Genomic DNA, 15331 nt, shown 5'->3' with positions numbered 1-15331 from the left:
ATGCATATGATAAGGTAAAGTGTGCCTATAAATGCATATATTGGTGTAAATGGCATACCCAAAAAAATTATATATGGGGAAATTGCTTTGAGAAATGTGTATATTAAGAAAAATGACATTCAAAGGTGTGTATATGAGAAGACATTTGCAATAAAATGTTCATGAAAACTCTTTTCTGATGTGAAAATATGGAGAAGTACGGTAAATTTAAGATTGAAGGAAAAAAATAAGAAAATGAGAGAAATCAAACCATAATGTTCACCCATAGAAGTGGCTAATCTTTTGGGTCTCAAGGGCCAACCATTGGCCAACCCTCCAGGGGTCTCATGCCAGTAATGGTCTCAAGTGGATGTGGTCATCCCACACTCACTCATGAGCATGCACACAGAACGCAGGTGGCACTGTGGTCTGAACCACTGAGCCTCTTGGGCTTGCCAGTCAGAGGGTTGGAGGTTTGAATCCCCATGACAGGGTGAGCTCCTGCTGCTCTGTCCCAACTCCTGCCAACCTAGCAGTTCGAAAGCATACCAGTGCAAATAGATAAATAGGCACTGCTGTGACGGGAAGGTAAAAGGTGTTTCTGTGCGCTCTGGTTTCTGTCACGGTGTTCTGTTGCGCCAGAAGTGGTTTAGTCATGCTGGCCACATGACCCAGAAAGCTGTCTGTGGACAAACGCCAGCTCCCTCGGCCTGAAAGCAAGATGATCGCTGCACCCCATAGTCGCCTTTGACTGGACCTAACCATCCAGGGGTCCTTTACCTGCACACAGGATGCTCACATACAAAGGACACACAGAAGCATATGCACAGGAACATAGGCCTCACCTCCTCAGCTAATCTGTGGAGTGGGGTTATTGCTCCTCTCTGTTCATCAAATGAGCCAACTGTCTCCCTTAAGTTTTAGTTTTTCTTTTTTGCTGCTGCTGTCAAAATCAGTGGGGTCTCGAAGGGTGGCTGGATCAGGCCTCTTGAGACCACCCCTGTTTCAAAAGTATAGTTCTACCCATATTATTAACTGAAGAAGTTAGAAGCCCCCATCATGACATCATGTCAGTCACTATCAGGCACCTTCAGCCGCACAATAGATATTTATAACCTGCATTTTGTTTATCCACCTCGATGGAACATGAGATGGCTGGCTTCCACCACAAAGACTTTTTTAGATTAAAACCGACCCTCCTCCAGTTATCTGTGGGCAAGTGCTAAAAGCAGCTGGAGCTGATTGGCCATTACTATTATAATAAACTTTAAACTTCAGCAAGGTGGGCAAAAGGCTGCCAACATCGGCTGAAGGTACCCTGTCTTCTTCAGGAAACGTGAGCTATTTCCTTACTATTCTATAACAATCTCCTGCTTCCTCTTGGATCAGCTAAACCTAACACTCTGCCTTCCATTCTCTAACGCTGCAAAGCTTGAATGCTGGCAAATGGAAATTGGACCTCCATCAAAGTCTAATCCCATTTCCTTGAGCCGATATATGTTAGTTAGTTGTTTAAAACAACAGCGATGATTCAGATGGAAGGTTTCAACCTTTGTATTAAAGAATACTTAGCTTTGTGCATAGTGCATGCCAGTTAAAGATAAGATCTGTACAAATATGGGTAGGAGAGTATTATGTTCCTATTTAGATGGCAAGCAAAGCTCAGATCCGTCAGCCATATATACAATATTTCTTCACAGTGGTCAAATGCTCAGTCTAGATTAATATTCAGCTGTTCCTTCCTCTGGCCAATATTTTTCCAGTCTTCGACCCAGGACCCTCCAGTTCCTTCATTTCTTTCAATGCAAGAAGCCCAAGGGGGATTCTCCAATTATTGTTGTGTATTATAATCAACAATATTTCTCCTCCAGTACAACATTGCAGCATTACCTTCAATATTATGAAGCATTCAATTCTTATTATTTATTTCACACCCAAGTCCGTATCTTGTCAACCATGTATGTCAGTCCTTATTTTTAAATGATTGCATTTTCAATCACCTCTTTTTCCAATCTTTTCCCGGAAAAGTTACATTTGCTCAGATATTTGGTAGGTAAACTGATTTGATTTTCTGAATGTGGCCTTTTCTTTTTGCCCAGGGTTGGATCTGCTTGCCACTGATTTTCTAATTGCTTCCTTTGTTGTTGCTGTTGTTTCTGTACAATGGCATGTATTTTTTTGCACTTTTATATTTTTAGTATCCTGATACTTCAAGTAGAAGTGGCCCAATGTACCTTTAATAGTAGTGTAGAAATTTCCTCTTCTACGCCACTATTAAAAGTACAGGAGCCCTTTCCCCACCTTTCCTTCAAAACCTACAATGACAGAGAGGCTGCGGCACACACATTTTTAACAAATAAAGCAAAAGTAAATTAATGTGTTATGCATAATGTGGTTTAATATGTGGAGGTTTAAGAAGGTGGATTAAATGGCATTGGGGTCCTCCCTTGTAGCTGTGCAGTTTTATGGATTTCAATAATTTAGAGCAATACTTCTACATAATTGAGCTCAGGTATGTTGCATTTCAACATTTGCCAACCTGCTACCCCTTCGGATGTTTTGGACTACAAAACACCAGGTTGGCAAAGGCTGTTGTACATCTTCACTGAAGAATTCGAGGATTGGAGGTGCAATGTGCTCAATTTAATCCAGATGCTTCTAGGCAAACTCTGCTTGTTTGAAGGGTAGGGGGAGGAGAGGCACGTCAGCATAGTGATAACCTTTGCCATTGCTGGCAGGTGCAAATGGCTCTTGATTTATTTAATATACAGTGGTACCTTGGGGTACATACGCTTCAGGTTATATACGCTTCAGGTTTCAGACTCCGCTAATCCAGGTTAAGAACTTTGCTTCAGGATGAGAATAGAAATCGTGCGGCAGCGGTGCGGCAGCAGCAGCGGGAGGCCCCATTAGCTAAAGTGGTGCTTCAGGTTCAGAACAGTTTCAGGTTAAGAACGGACCTCCAGAACGAATTAAGTACATAACCAGAGGTACCACTGTAATCAGTTATCCACAACTGCCCTAATCCAATGGCTTGGATGTGCATGCAAAGGCTTTGAAATTTACATTAGTTTGGATCCAAACAACCAAGTTTTCGTCCAAGTAGACATGTTGAAGTTAATGGACCTAACTTAGTCATGTTTCAATTAATTTCAGTGGGCTTGAGTAAACCTTAGTTCAGTACAGTCTTCAGCTTTAGATGGATCCCACTGAAATCCATAGGAGAATTTAATTATGACTTAAGTCTCACTGAGTAAAATTAACTAAGGGCCTAACTAGATGTCACATTAGTTCTGTATCAGTGCCCTTAAGAGCACAGTTGCTGTTGTTTTTCAACACAAATTGCCAGTGCAGGGTCCCAATTCCCATCAGGACCTCAGCTTGGGAAACATGGGGGAGAGGGGCTGTAATTTTTTGGTCTCTGTTAATGGTCCCAATTTGTACCACCATTACCTAGTGCCTGCAGTAGACATGGGGAGGAGGGGAAAGCTCCTATTGAAGCAAATTGCAATCAGAACAAGAGATTGGAAGGATCTGTCAATTTTTGCTTCTCTGTTTCTCATTTTTCCTATATCAAATTCAGTTCTCCACTATTTCTGCTTTTTTATAAAAAAAAAATCCTTGTGGAAACTCATCAGCATTTTAGTGCAACTTTGCCCTGATAAACACAGTTTTAGATGCAGTTTTGCCTAATGCAACCTTTTTTTGTTTTTTTGCAAAGCAATTCCCCCCTAATAGCTTCATTTTTATGCACACTTATCCCCAATATATGCTCTGGCTGAGTTGACTAGGTAAAGGTAAAGGTAAAGGTAAAGGTAAAGGTAAAGGTAAAGGTAAAGGTAAAGGTAAAGGTACCCCTGACCATTAGGTCCAGTCGTGACCGACTATGGGGTTGCAGCGCTCATCTCGCTTTATTGGCCGAGGGAGCCGGCGTACAGCTTCCGGGTCATGTGGGCAGCATGACTAAGCCGCTTCTGGCGAACCAGAGCAGCGCACGGAAATGCCGTTTACCTTCCCGCTGGAGTGGTACCTATTTATCTACTTGCACTTTGACGTGCTTTCAAACTGCTAGGTTGGCAGGAGCAGGGACCGAGCAACGGGAGCTCATCCCATCACGGGGATTCGAACTGCCGACCTTCTGATTGGCAAGTCCTAGGCTCTGTGGTTTAACCCACAGCGCCACCCACGTCCCACAAGTTGACTGTGTATCCAGGTTTAAATCCTTACTCAACTCTGATACGCTGGGTGTCCTTGGGCCAGACATTGATTATCAGCCTAGCCTACTTCAAAAGACTGTTGTAATATTGTAATTTGGTTGAATGTTAAGAAGGATGCTAGATCACAAATAATTGTCCACCACTGAATTAGATCTGAATTTGACGATAAGTGAGATTAAGGAAAATATAAATCTTTTGGAGAACTGCTAGATTCTACTTAAATGAGCGGATATAAGATTGTAAACAAGATGGTAATTTGCTTGGATAATTTTTTTTTAACGATGTAAGTGGGAGCGGGAGACGTGAGGGAGTCCAAAGAAGTGACGAAATTATGTTATGATATAAGTAATGTTGTTTATTATTTATGCATTTGTATTCAAAAAACTTTAATAAATATTTATTTAAAAAAAACAAGAACAAAAGACTGTTGTAAGAGTAAAAGCTGGAAGGGGGGTCAATGTATACCACGCTGAAGGAAGAATGGGCTATAAATGTCATGAATGAATAAACAAACAAGGATAGGATTGGCCTCCACATTTTGCAAATCAATGCTCCATTCATTCTGATTCAGAAACATGATTGTAATAAATAATAATAATAATAATAATAATAATAATAATAATAATAATAATTTATTATTTCTACCCCATCTGGCTGAGTTTCCCCAGCCACTCTTGGCGGCTTCCAACAAAGATTAAAAATACATTACTCTTTAATTGTTGATTCTCAGAACGATGAGCGATTTGCTTTCAGGAGCAAGGAGGGGGTATTCTGGATTGTGATCATAGGCATTAAGGGTGAAATAAAAACATTTCTCAGTTATATTGCTCTGTCCTTAGGAAGCTCTGAAGATGAAGGCTGTTCTTTTGTACTTGACTCTCTGTGGCTTAACCTGGGCTCAGTCGGTGAGTATTCCAAACTTCAGGCTGAAATGATATACAGATTCTCCTGAGAGTAACTTTTGGGGAAGAGTGACATCTGGAGGACAGATGTTTTAGAAATTTTCAATAGAGGAACGCATACCTATGAAAAGACAGACTGTGCAACATTCAGAGAAGTGCGACATCTGGTGAAAAACTATGGCTAGGACTCCACATTTTGGAATTCAGTGTTGATTCTAATGTTCGGCCAGATTCACATGACAGGGTGTCATTCATAATGTTCCTCTTTCCCCATTTTGTATGAAATGCCTCTACATGAATTAAAGTCAAGGAGTGACATTTATTTGCATGGAGAGGCACCATTTCTGCTTTGAGTTAGTAGGAATGGAGCAAAGAGAGCAACGAGATAATAGAATTGTATAGAGACAACTGAAACCAGTGTGCCAGTGTGGTGTAGTGGTTAAGAGCAGTAGACTCGTAATCTGGTGAACCGGGTTTGCTTCCCCACTCCTCCACATGCAGCTGCTGGGTGACCTTGGGCCAGTCACACTTCTTTGAAGTCTCTCAGCCTCACTCACCTCACAGAGTGTTTGTCGTGGGGGAGGAAGGGAAAGGAGAATGTTAGCCGCTTTGAGACTCCTTCGGGTAGTGATAAAGCGGGATATCAAATCCAAATCCAAACCACAAGTCGTTCCTTCCAACTGCTTCCTTCTTGTAATTTCCTGCCCTTTAGCAGGTTTCTGGAGCCCCACCTCGGTTTCCTGTGCATCAATGAAGCTATAATCCCCAGTAGCAAGTGTTCTTCTGTCATCTGTAATGTTGTCTCCCTCTCCCTCAAGTTCTAGTTTAAAGCTCTCCTGATCAGGCTCACGAGATTCTTTGCAAACACATCCTTGCCAACCGCTGTGAGGTGCAGCCCATCTCTTTGCCAGGTGTCCTTCTCAAGGAAGCGGAAACTATGATCCAAGAAGCCAAACCCTTCCTGCGCAGCCAGTGGTTTACCTCTAGTATTTTCCTCTCTCCTCCTGGGCCGTGACCTTCAACAGAAGGAGTGATGAAAAGACCACCTGTGTCCCAAGGCTCTTCAGCTTCCTGCCCAGAGTCTCATAGTCCCTTGCTATACAGTACGTTGAAGGCTGTGTGTTCCAGTGCTGCCACACTGAAGGGATTATTCCTTACAAACACAGAACCAACATTATAGATATGCAGGCTGAAGTGATAGGATAGAGACGGATGGGGTAAGATGATCCCTCAAGGAATCCCGAATGCTCAGGGTTCCCAATTGTGTGGAGGGCCCCAACATGCAAAGATGCCCCCTTCACACCTTCCCACTCACTGCTCAAAGACCTGAGGCTGCAGTCAATGGAGATGGAGAACATGGAGGTGTGGCCTCCATGTGGCCTCCCTCACCTTTTCTGAGACCATGTTCAGGTGAGTGTCAGAACAAGATCAGGAGTTTGCTGCTATAGAGCTAAAACAAAGTTAGATTCTTACCCAGCCTCCCTCTGAAAACCTGTAGACAACCCTTTAGCAGAACACACCAACGATTCAGAAGAGATTTACCTGACGTTGGTTTTTTTCCTCCCATCTTTCTCCAGGAGCTTCAACCCCATTACAGGAAAGCAAAGCAGAAGTGCCGGGGAGATCACCAGGTAAATGAAATTAAATTTATGATGGTCCCAGACCAGATTCACATACCATACTAAGCAAACATAAAACACAATAGAATTAAATTTGAATTAACAATCGAATATGACAATAAACAATACGAATATGACAGCCATTAGAAATGTGGTTTAGGTCTTAGTCTCTAAAATATTATCTAGTTTGCATCTGAGGCCTTAATCTTTGTAATAGCACAGCTTGTTCCCTGAGTTTCATGGCAGACGCACAAAATTTAGCCAACCTTAGCGTGATCTCTGGATCCTTATCCTCTATCAGAGATTTTAAGTATTGAGGTTCAGACCCACTTGGAATTTTCTGTATAACAGGGGTGATAAAGACCGAGCGTGTATACACCAGGTAAATGAGTCAGGTCTTTTGATGACAACATGGCTTCCTTCAGCTTCTGTTAGCAGAAGAAGGCAGGAAAGTGTTGTCTGTTCCACAGAAACATGGGATGAGTAGTGTGCTTCAATATACGGATGCTGCACGGAGGCATAATTGATAGGATACTCTTCTGTTTTAATGCACTTTGCTTTCTAATGCTAATTTCCATTGCTGGAACAGGAATGGGGCCTTTCTTTTCCCACCCTGAGGCCTTGCATCTTTAGAACCAGCTCTGTAGCATGGCCAAGGCTGGCACAAAATATTATGCCGCCTGAGGCAAGACAGGCCAGCCACTGCCTCCCTGTACACTAGCCTCCTCCACTGCCACTGCTGCCAACTCTCTTCTCGTTCCTGTTCAGATGTTACTTAAGGCCCTTCTTAGGATCTACAGCTTGCTCTGAGGAACATAGGGTCCTTCCTCAAAGCGAGACATTGAGTATTAATCTCAGAGTATTGCGAAAGAATGATGTCAATCAACATTTGATGATCTCCTTCTACCGGTATACAATAGAAAGTGTCCTTTCATACTGCATCACAGTGTGGTATGCTGGTTTGACATCAACTGATAGAAAGTGCCTACAGAGGGTGGTGAAAACAGCACAAGATATTATGGGCTGTCTTGTGAATCCACTGGATGAAATAGCGGAAGAACGTTGCCTCAGGAGAGTGAGGAAAATTCTCAGGGATGAATCACACCCTGGCCGGCACTTCCTTGATCTCCTGCCCTCAGGCAGAAGATATAGAAGCATGATTAGTCACACCAACAGGGTAAAGAACAGCTTCTATCCGTGGGCTGTTAGGCTGCTGAATGAAAAGATAACAACAGGGCAACTGACTTTCAGGTTTGGTGGGTGTGCGTCAGTAAACGAGGGGAATTAAGACTAAGAGAGCTGAGTGGGGGGTGCTCATGTAATCTCACTGTATACAAGTTGTATAAGTGACAATAAAGTATTTCAATTGAGGATGAGGTGTCCCTGAAAAGCACCTGCATTTTCAGATGCAGTGGTCAGGGTGACAGGGCCACTGATTCACCGCTCCTCTGCCTCCTAGAAGCAAGGGGCCCATCTTGGTTAAAGGGTGGGACCAACCCTAGGCATGATCCAGATTACCACATCATTGGTAGGAAGCAATGTCAGCTCATCGTTTTCTGACAAGCCTTTGCTGATGTGGAGAAGGGCTGCTGGGAGGTTTAATCCCCCCCCCCCATTTTCATTTGTTTGGATGCAATATTTGAATTGCTGTAGCATTGCCATTTTGTAAATTAATGACAAGCTTTTTGTAAGTGTTAGAAATGAAGGGTATTACACAGTTCAGATAAATTCCACTTTGCTACAGCAATTTTTGTACTTCCACATTATTCTTTAAAGAAAATGTGAGGGGAGGAAGTCTAGAATTTCTGGGGACAAATACATGTTCCACAACCGTATTGCCCAAATTCTGAATGCCAGCAACAATGTTTAAGTTGAGTGGAAAGTCCTTTAAAATTACTACCTAGAGATACTCCCATACTTAAGGATAAGCAAACAGGAGTCCTGTGTCATCTTAAAGAATCATAGATATGTTGTGGTGTAAGCTTTAATGGACAGGAAAAAATGGCTTTGATACAATGCCTAGTTATTAAGGCAGGGTTTTGTAAACTTGAGTTCAATGATCCATTGAAGAACTTACAAAGCTGTTGTTATCCCCAACCCAGATTCTTAAGAATATAAATGAAATAAAGTCCAGAAATATCAATGTATAATCAACATTTATTAACCATTTATCACAATTATTAAGAACCATAACATGTAAAAAATGAGAAATACTATTGAAATGAATCATCTTATTACATACAGTCTCCTCATTGGCAAGTGCACTAATTATATTTTTGTGCTATACTCTTAAAACTTATTTTGCACCTCTTTGACCCCCCCTTTTGATCGCTAAGTCTTTACCCACCCCCTACACAGTCCCTGTGACCCCAAAATCGACTGCTTTGGAAAAGCTTGCTTGCATCTTTCTGGTTTGACTAACAGACTAAAGAGACTGGCCTTCTGGAATATGGAAGGAAGATTAAGCATGCCCTCTGGTGGGAATTGTAATAATTTCCACAGAGGTAGCTGTGTTAATCCTGCGGCTTTTAAAAGTCAAACAGATGTATTAGATTTCATGGGGTAGAAATGTGAGCAGAGAGGTCAGAGGAAAATGACTAATAATAATGATGATGCTAATTACAATGAAGTTTAAAAATACTGTAAAAATAATTATACTGACCAGTCACAAGGCAGTGTTGATTATCACACAAACATCCTGGTGTCCATTGTATGTTGTTGTTGTTGTTGTTTTCCTAGTTCAAGAAGCAGGCATAGCTGAAATGAACAGAAGTGTGGTATTTCCAAGAGTACTTTTAATGCCTTCTTTTCTGCCCCCAGATAATGCTCAAAGGTCGTCACTCCAAGCACGGGTTTTACATATTTAATTACGTGTACTCGTCTGCGGTGACCAACAATCAAACACAGATTCAGGTAGAATAACGTTTTGGCTCATACACCTTTTTAGTTGTCTGCATTTGTTGCAGTATCGCCACACGGTATACAAGGAACACATCATTTCATCCACAAACTCTCTTGCAGTTGCTATTTCATTCTCATTTGCAGCACCAAGAAACAGCATCCCAGCAGCTGTTTCCATTTTATTTTATTTTGAAAAAGGCTCTTGGGGAAAAAGGAGATACACCTTTCGACCCCTTGCCTTCAGAATGACAAGCATTTATGCAGCCTGAAGCACTAGTGTTTGGGTTATTAAGCTTGGAAATGTCCCCTGGCCTGCAAACGTATCGAAATCTGCACACTCATCTTTACTGATGCAATGCCACCAAAGTGACTTTACTCCTCAGCTTTTGCCGAGTAAGTAAGCTGTTCTTGAGCAAGATCTGCAGAAACATGGTGCGGGGCTCATGTTAGAGGAGTGTTTTGCTTTTCCATAAGCAGCTGGGATGGGACGCGGGTGGCGCTGTGGGTTAAACCACAGAGCCTAGGACTTGCCGATCAGAAGGTCGGCGGTTCGAATCCCCGCGACTGGGTAAGCTCCTGTTGCTCAGTCCCTGCTCCTGCCAACCTAGCTGTTTGAAAGCATGAAGTGCAAGTAGATAAATAGGTACCACTCTGGTCGGAAGGTAAACAGTGTTTCCGTGCGCTGCTCTGGTTCTCCAGAAGCAGCTTAGTCATGCTGGCCACATGACCCGGAAGCTGTATGCCGGCTCCCTCGGCCAATAAAGCGAGATGAGCGCCGCAACCCCAGAGTTGTCCGCGACTGGACCTAACGGTCAGGGGTCCCTTTACCTTTACCTTTAAGCAGCTGGGAGCAGAATTAAATGATGGTCCAACGCAGGGCCAGCCCAATACATTTTGGCACTTGAGGCAAACCACAAAATGGCGCCCTCACAGCAAGGAGTGAAGATTTGTATCAGGAGCAAGTGGGGATAATGACTGACATAGGGAACAAGGTTGGGAAGAGACCAGCAGCACCTCTCCTGTTTGCCAAGAGGCCACTATAGAGGTGGCTTGTGGGGAGAGCTGTCAAAGAGATGGCACTTCTAGCCTCCAAGGAGTTTGCAGCAGCTTTTGCTGCTGAAGCAGCAGTAGTCAATGCATTCCTTGGAGGCTGGATCTGCTGCCTTTGTAGTTCCTGCTGCCTGAGGCGAACTCCTCACTTTGCCTCATAAGTGGGCTGGCTCCACAGGTCCTGCTGATTTATCCAGCCATGCCCCATCCCAATGGCCAATATTCTTCTGTAATTAATTCTCATTAAAAAAAACCTACCCCACAAGTTTAACAGCCTTGCCAAAATGAGCTCCCTGATTCCCCAGGAACAGTAACTGATGTTAAAGGGTAATTAACAGGCAGTCCAAGAGGCAATCAACAAGCTATTTATCAGCATTCCCACTGCCACATTCAGCAGAAAATGATAAGACGGGCCAGAGCTACAAACAGGAAGCTTTTAAATTACAGAAAAAAAACCCCACACAGTGGCCCTGAAATGTTTCATTGGTGTTTTGCCAGTTGACACTGGGCAGGATGGTTCTAAAACTGTTTAAAATAAAAATAATTCCCACAAATCAGGTCTAAGGAAAATATTGAAAACGGCAACATAGAAAACAGAGAGTGCAACAGTCTGCCAGTGACATGGTCTGGATTCTCTGTAAAAAAAGAAATATAAGTGAACAAAACATGGAAATTCCAGACTGAATTGTTACTGAAATAGCAAAGGTTGTGGCTCCCCTACTCAATGGATAAACACATTAGCCATAAACAAATTAAATGATGAATAAGTTTTACCTTGCTTGTTAAATTAAATACACTCACCATTTGTTTTCTTTTGGAATTTAGAAAGAAGAAGAAGAAAACAGAAATAACATTTCCATTATCACTCATGGGTCTGACAGAAAAAATGTACCAAGGAAGGCCACTGACAATTTCACTGACACAACAGAAGAGGCAAAAGAAGAGCAGAAGCACTTTGATGCAACTGGAAATGGCCGAAAGACTGAGGGCAGAAGAACTACTGGAAGCAGCCAAAATTTATATAGACATTATGGAAACACCACAAATCAGGATCTCCACCAGCATCACATGGAGATAATTGTAAACAACGAAGGAAATGAAATCGCTACAGGAGATAACACCATTGAGATAGATGGGAGTGGGGACATAGGCTTTCCAGGCCAAGTTGACACCCATCATGGCGTCATTATTGGCAATGAATATCATGACCGAATCAAAGACCACCAAGACACAAGAGGCACTGATAAACTTCAGGGGAAAAATAAAGATGGCAAATCTGGGTTATCTAGTAATACCAAGTCATCAAAAGATCCCTACATCAAAATAGAGATGAAGGAGAATGATGCCAGTGCAGTGTGGGAAAACAATCCTTTCCATGATATTCCCAAGAAAATTAAAGACCCACCAAGCAAAGATTATTCAGAAGTCCATTTGAAAGTCATAACTGATGCCACCAATAGGAAGCCAGGAAAAGAAGAAGGTGGTCATGTTCACTTGTTAGACAAAAGCAAAAGGGATAAGAGTACCACCGAACTAGACACAAGTCTCAAAGTAAAAGCCAATATGTCTCGAGAACGTCTAGGGGAAATTGAACTCACGAGAACCAGAGGCAGCTACACTAACATTGTAGATACCAGTGAAATTAAAGTGGCTAAGGAAAATGGTACTGACAATGCTACAGTTCATACAAAAGGCAAAGATGGGTATACAGTGACAGTTAGGAAGCTGAATGGACAGAAGGATGGATATGGAGTTACCAAACCACGTAAAAAGGGTGATGTAAAAGATGGTGTCGCTAGTGGCAACCATGTGGAAATAGTTGGTGTTACCAACCTACAGAAGAAAGATGAAACCAGAAAGGATGTCACTAATGGAAAGTCCAAGAGCCATCTGGAAGCAGCTGGTGTTACCAACCTACGAGAAAAAGATGGAACCAGAGAGGACGTCACTAATGGGAGGTCCAAGAGCTATCTGGAAGCAGCTGGTGTTACCAACCTACAAGAAAAAGATGAAACCAGAAAGGATGTCACTAATGGGAGGTCCAATAGCCATCTGGACGCAGCTGGTATTACCAAACTACAGAAAAAAGATGGTGGTGAAATTGGTACCAAAGAAAGGCTTATCAGTCACGTGAGGGATCTTGGTGATACCAAGGCAGAGAAAACAAAGCAAAGCAAAGTTATATTGAGCAGGAAACTAAATGGTCATGTGGATGGATCTGGTACTACTAAGTCACATTCAAAAGGTGAACTTACTCTCCTTTCCGGCAAACAAATTTCTGATTCAGGTACAACACAGCACGGTCGAAAAAGTCCCAGTGAAGTTGGTATCATTCATAAAAGGCCTAGTATTGGTGAAGGTGGCAGCTATGAAAAAACAAACAAAAATGCTCATGAGAGCACATTGGGTGGCCCAAAGATGACTACAAGTGGCAAAACAGGATTTGGTGTCACATTTCAAAGAGTCAACAAGGACACTCCAGAAAGAGCTATCAGTTACAAGAAAGCTACTGGAGATTCTGCAGATCTCAAGAGGAGTGATATAGATTCTTCCAACAAAAAGGAGGAGCTCAGTGGTCAAAAATCGATCCAGTTCAAAAGTGCCCTGTCTGAATCTCGTGGGTCTCACAGCAGTATCCGAGACATCCTTAATATTCCAAAGAATGAGAAGCTAAAAAGTCAGAGGCACTCGTTGGCCACTGTGAAGAACAATAAGAAGGTTATGAAGCCAAGCAAAAAGGCATCTAGGGTTAATATTGGAATGCATGGCAGCAGTGCAGCTAAGCACTACCATGGGTATTTGGGTGTCTTGCGGAGAAAGAGCAGTCAACATGGTAAGAAGCATCCATCTGTCCATAGAAATGACAGCAGCCAATCATCAGAGAGTGAGGAAAACAGCCGCCAGTCATATGAAGACTATCAGAATGACAGACCCGACAGTCATCAATCACCTGAGAGTACTGAAGAAGACCGATCTGATGAAAGTCATGAAAGTGATGACCACAGCCAAAGAACCAACTCACAAGAAGATTCCCAGGAGCGGAAGAGTACTGCTTGATTTGCTTGCATTTGTTCAGAAGGGAAGAAAAGAGAGCCTCAAATGCACTAGGCTAGGTGATACATAGGACATAATTATGTGGCATTGCTCTGGTGCGCAGAATAAAGCTGAAATCCTATACCCACTTACTTGGAAGCAAGCTTCATTGAACTCAATGGGATTTACTTTGGAGTAGGCATATATCAGAGCATTGCACTTCAAGAGCCGTTATTAGGGTTGAGTCGAAATAACTCATAAGTGTTTTCAGGTGTACTTTCCTTGCTCAATTATTTGGGGGGGGGCAGTAATGGCAAAATGGAGAGATTATTTGTGTAAATTGGCTTTCCTAGCTCTTATTCTTAGTGATGTCATTATATTGCACAATCTGCTTGCCACATGACATCCTGAGGTAATCCCATAACTCATCCTTCCCCCACCTGGCACCCTCCAGCTAATTTGGACTACAACTTCCATCAGCCTTAGCAATCACGGCTGGAAGTTGCAGCTCAGGGGAGGCTGCTGTAACCTGTTCACTGTGCAATGATTGCATAGTGATCATCTGTTAGGTCAATTCAGGAAGGAAGAAGCAGCACCTAGGTAAAGCACTGCAGCAGCTTGTTAGCATCTCTCTCTACAATGGAAGTGTGTGCCTTTGGGAGTAAAGTCAAACTATTGGAGAGTTACAGTGCCCACTGTAGCTGTAGAGACTGATATGGGAGAGACATGTTTTGTTGCAGCTGGGGCAGCTAGGAAAAAGTATTTCCACAATAATGTTCAAAAATCAGTAATAGATAATACTTAGCACAGCTCTTGTTATTATGTTTTCTAAAGTCTGAAGGCAGGGAAATCTATGACCCTCCAGATGACGCATAACTACAACTCCATTACCTGTGACCGTTGGCCATGCTGGTTGGGCCAATGGAAATTAGAGTCCATCCAACAACATTTGGAAGGCCACAGGTTCCTTATCCTTGCATTAAAAGCAACTTTGACATTTACGTCTTTCACAATACCTTTGATGTTGTAATCTGAAATTATTAGCTAGAAGACTGAATAGTTGTTTTACTGTATTGATTTTATTTGGGTAAAACATGCTGCAAAACAGTAGAAGGATATCTATATAACATGTAGTATTTAATAATAACCGATGCTATGATTATGTCACATGCCAATAAAGTATTGGAAAAGTCCAGCTTTTGCCAGCTTTATTTCAAAAAGGGAAATGTAAATTTAACTCTTAGGCAACTGATCACAATTCTCCCATCGATTTCAATGCAATAATTAAGCATGTGTTCCACCACCCAGTTCAATGGGAATAAAAAGCCTACTGTCCGGTTGGATTGTGTAATTAGTCTCCTATACTCTGTATTCAGGCTTTTTTTAGAACACTGGAAAACTGATCCCATTAGAAAAATCTTAGATTCCTTTTGTATGTTGCTCATGGGATCATCTTTGGAAAAGTTTGCACAACAGACAGACAACATGCAAAAGGGTACGCAGTGCACTCACAAACTCCCTGCAAGCGCATTCTTTCAACCCGACTGCTAAATGTAGTTATTGGGAGACAAGTGGCTCTTATGCTCACAAGTATCCATGGGTTAGATCTGGATTAAGTTATTGCAAGTAG

The 15331-nt window shown here is 42.3% G+C and overlaps 1 protein-coding gene across 1 annotated transcript; it reads left to right on the top strand.

Moving 5' to 3' along the window:
* On the top strand, positions 1-14894 carry MEPE (matrix extracellular phosphoglycoprotein). Its single transcript, XM_081876791.1, has 5 exons — positions 1-14; positions 5036-5101; positions 6676-6729; positions 9538-9630; positions 11494-14894. Exons 2-5 carry the CDS (start codon positions 5048-5050, stop codon positions 13723-13725), a joined length of 2433 nt encoding a protein of 810 aa, XP_081732917.1. The 5' UTR covers positions 1-14; positions 5036-5047; the 3' UTR covers positions 13726-14894.
* Positions 14895-15331: the final 437 nt, after the last annotated feature.

This window comes from Podarcis erhardii (genome assembly GCF_964252035.2).
Source record: "Podarcis erhardii genome assembly, chromosome: 9".
Taxonomy (NCBI): Eukaryota; Metazoa; Chordata; class Lepidosauria; order Squamata; family Lacertidae; genus Podarcis; species Podarcis erhardii.
Note: the sequence above shows the minus strand (reverse complement) of the source record. Positions and strands in the feature narration are given on the sequence as shown.

Coding starts and splice junctions, on each gene's coding strand:
- MEPE (XM_081876791.1), top strand. CDS start 5,048: ATGAAGGCTGTTCTTTTGTACTTGACTCTCTGTGGCTTAACCTGGGCT. Junction 5,102..6,675: donor GCTTAACCTGGGCTCAGTCG/GTGAGTATTCCA, acceptor ATCTTTCTCCAG/GAGCTTCAACCCCATTACAG. Junction 9,631..11,493: donor ACAATCAAACACAGATTCAG/GTAGAATAACGT, acceptor TTTGGAATTTAG/AAAGAAGAAGAAGAAAACAG.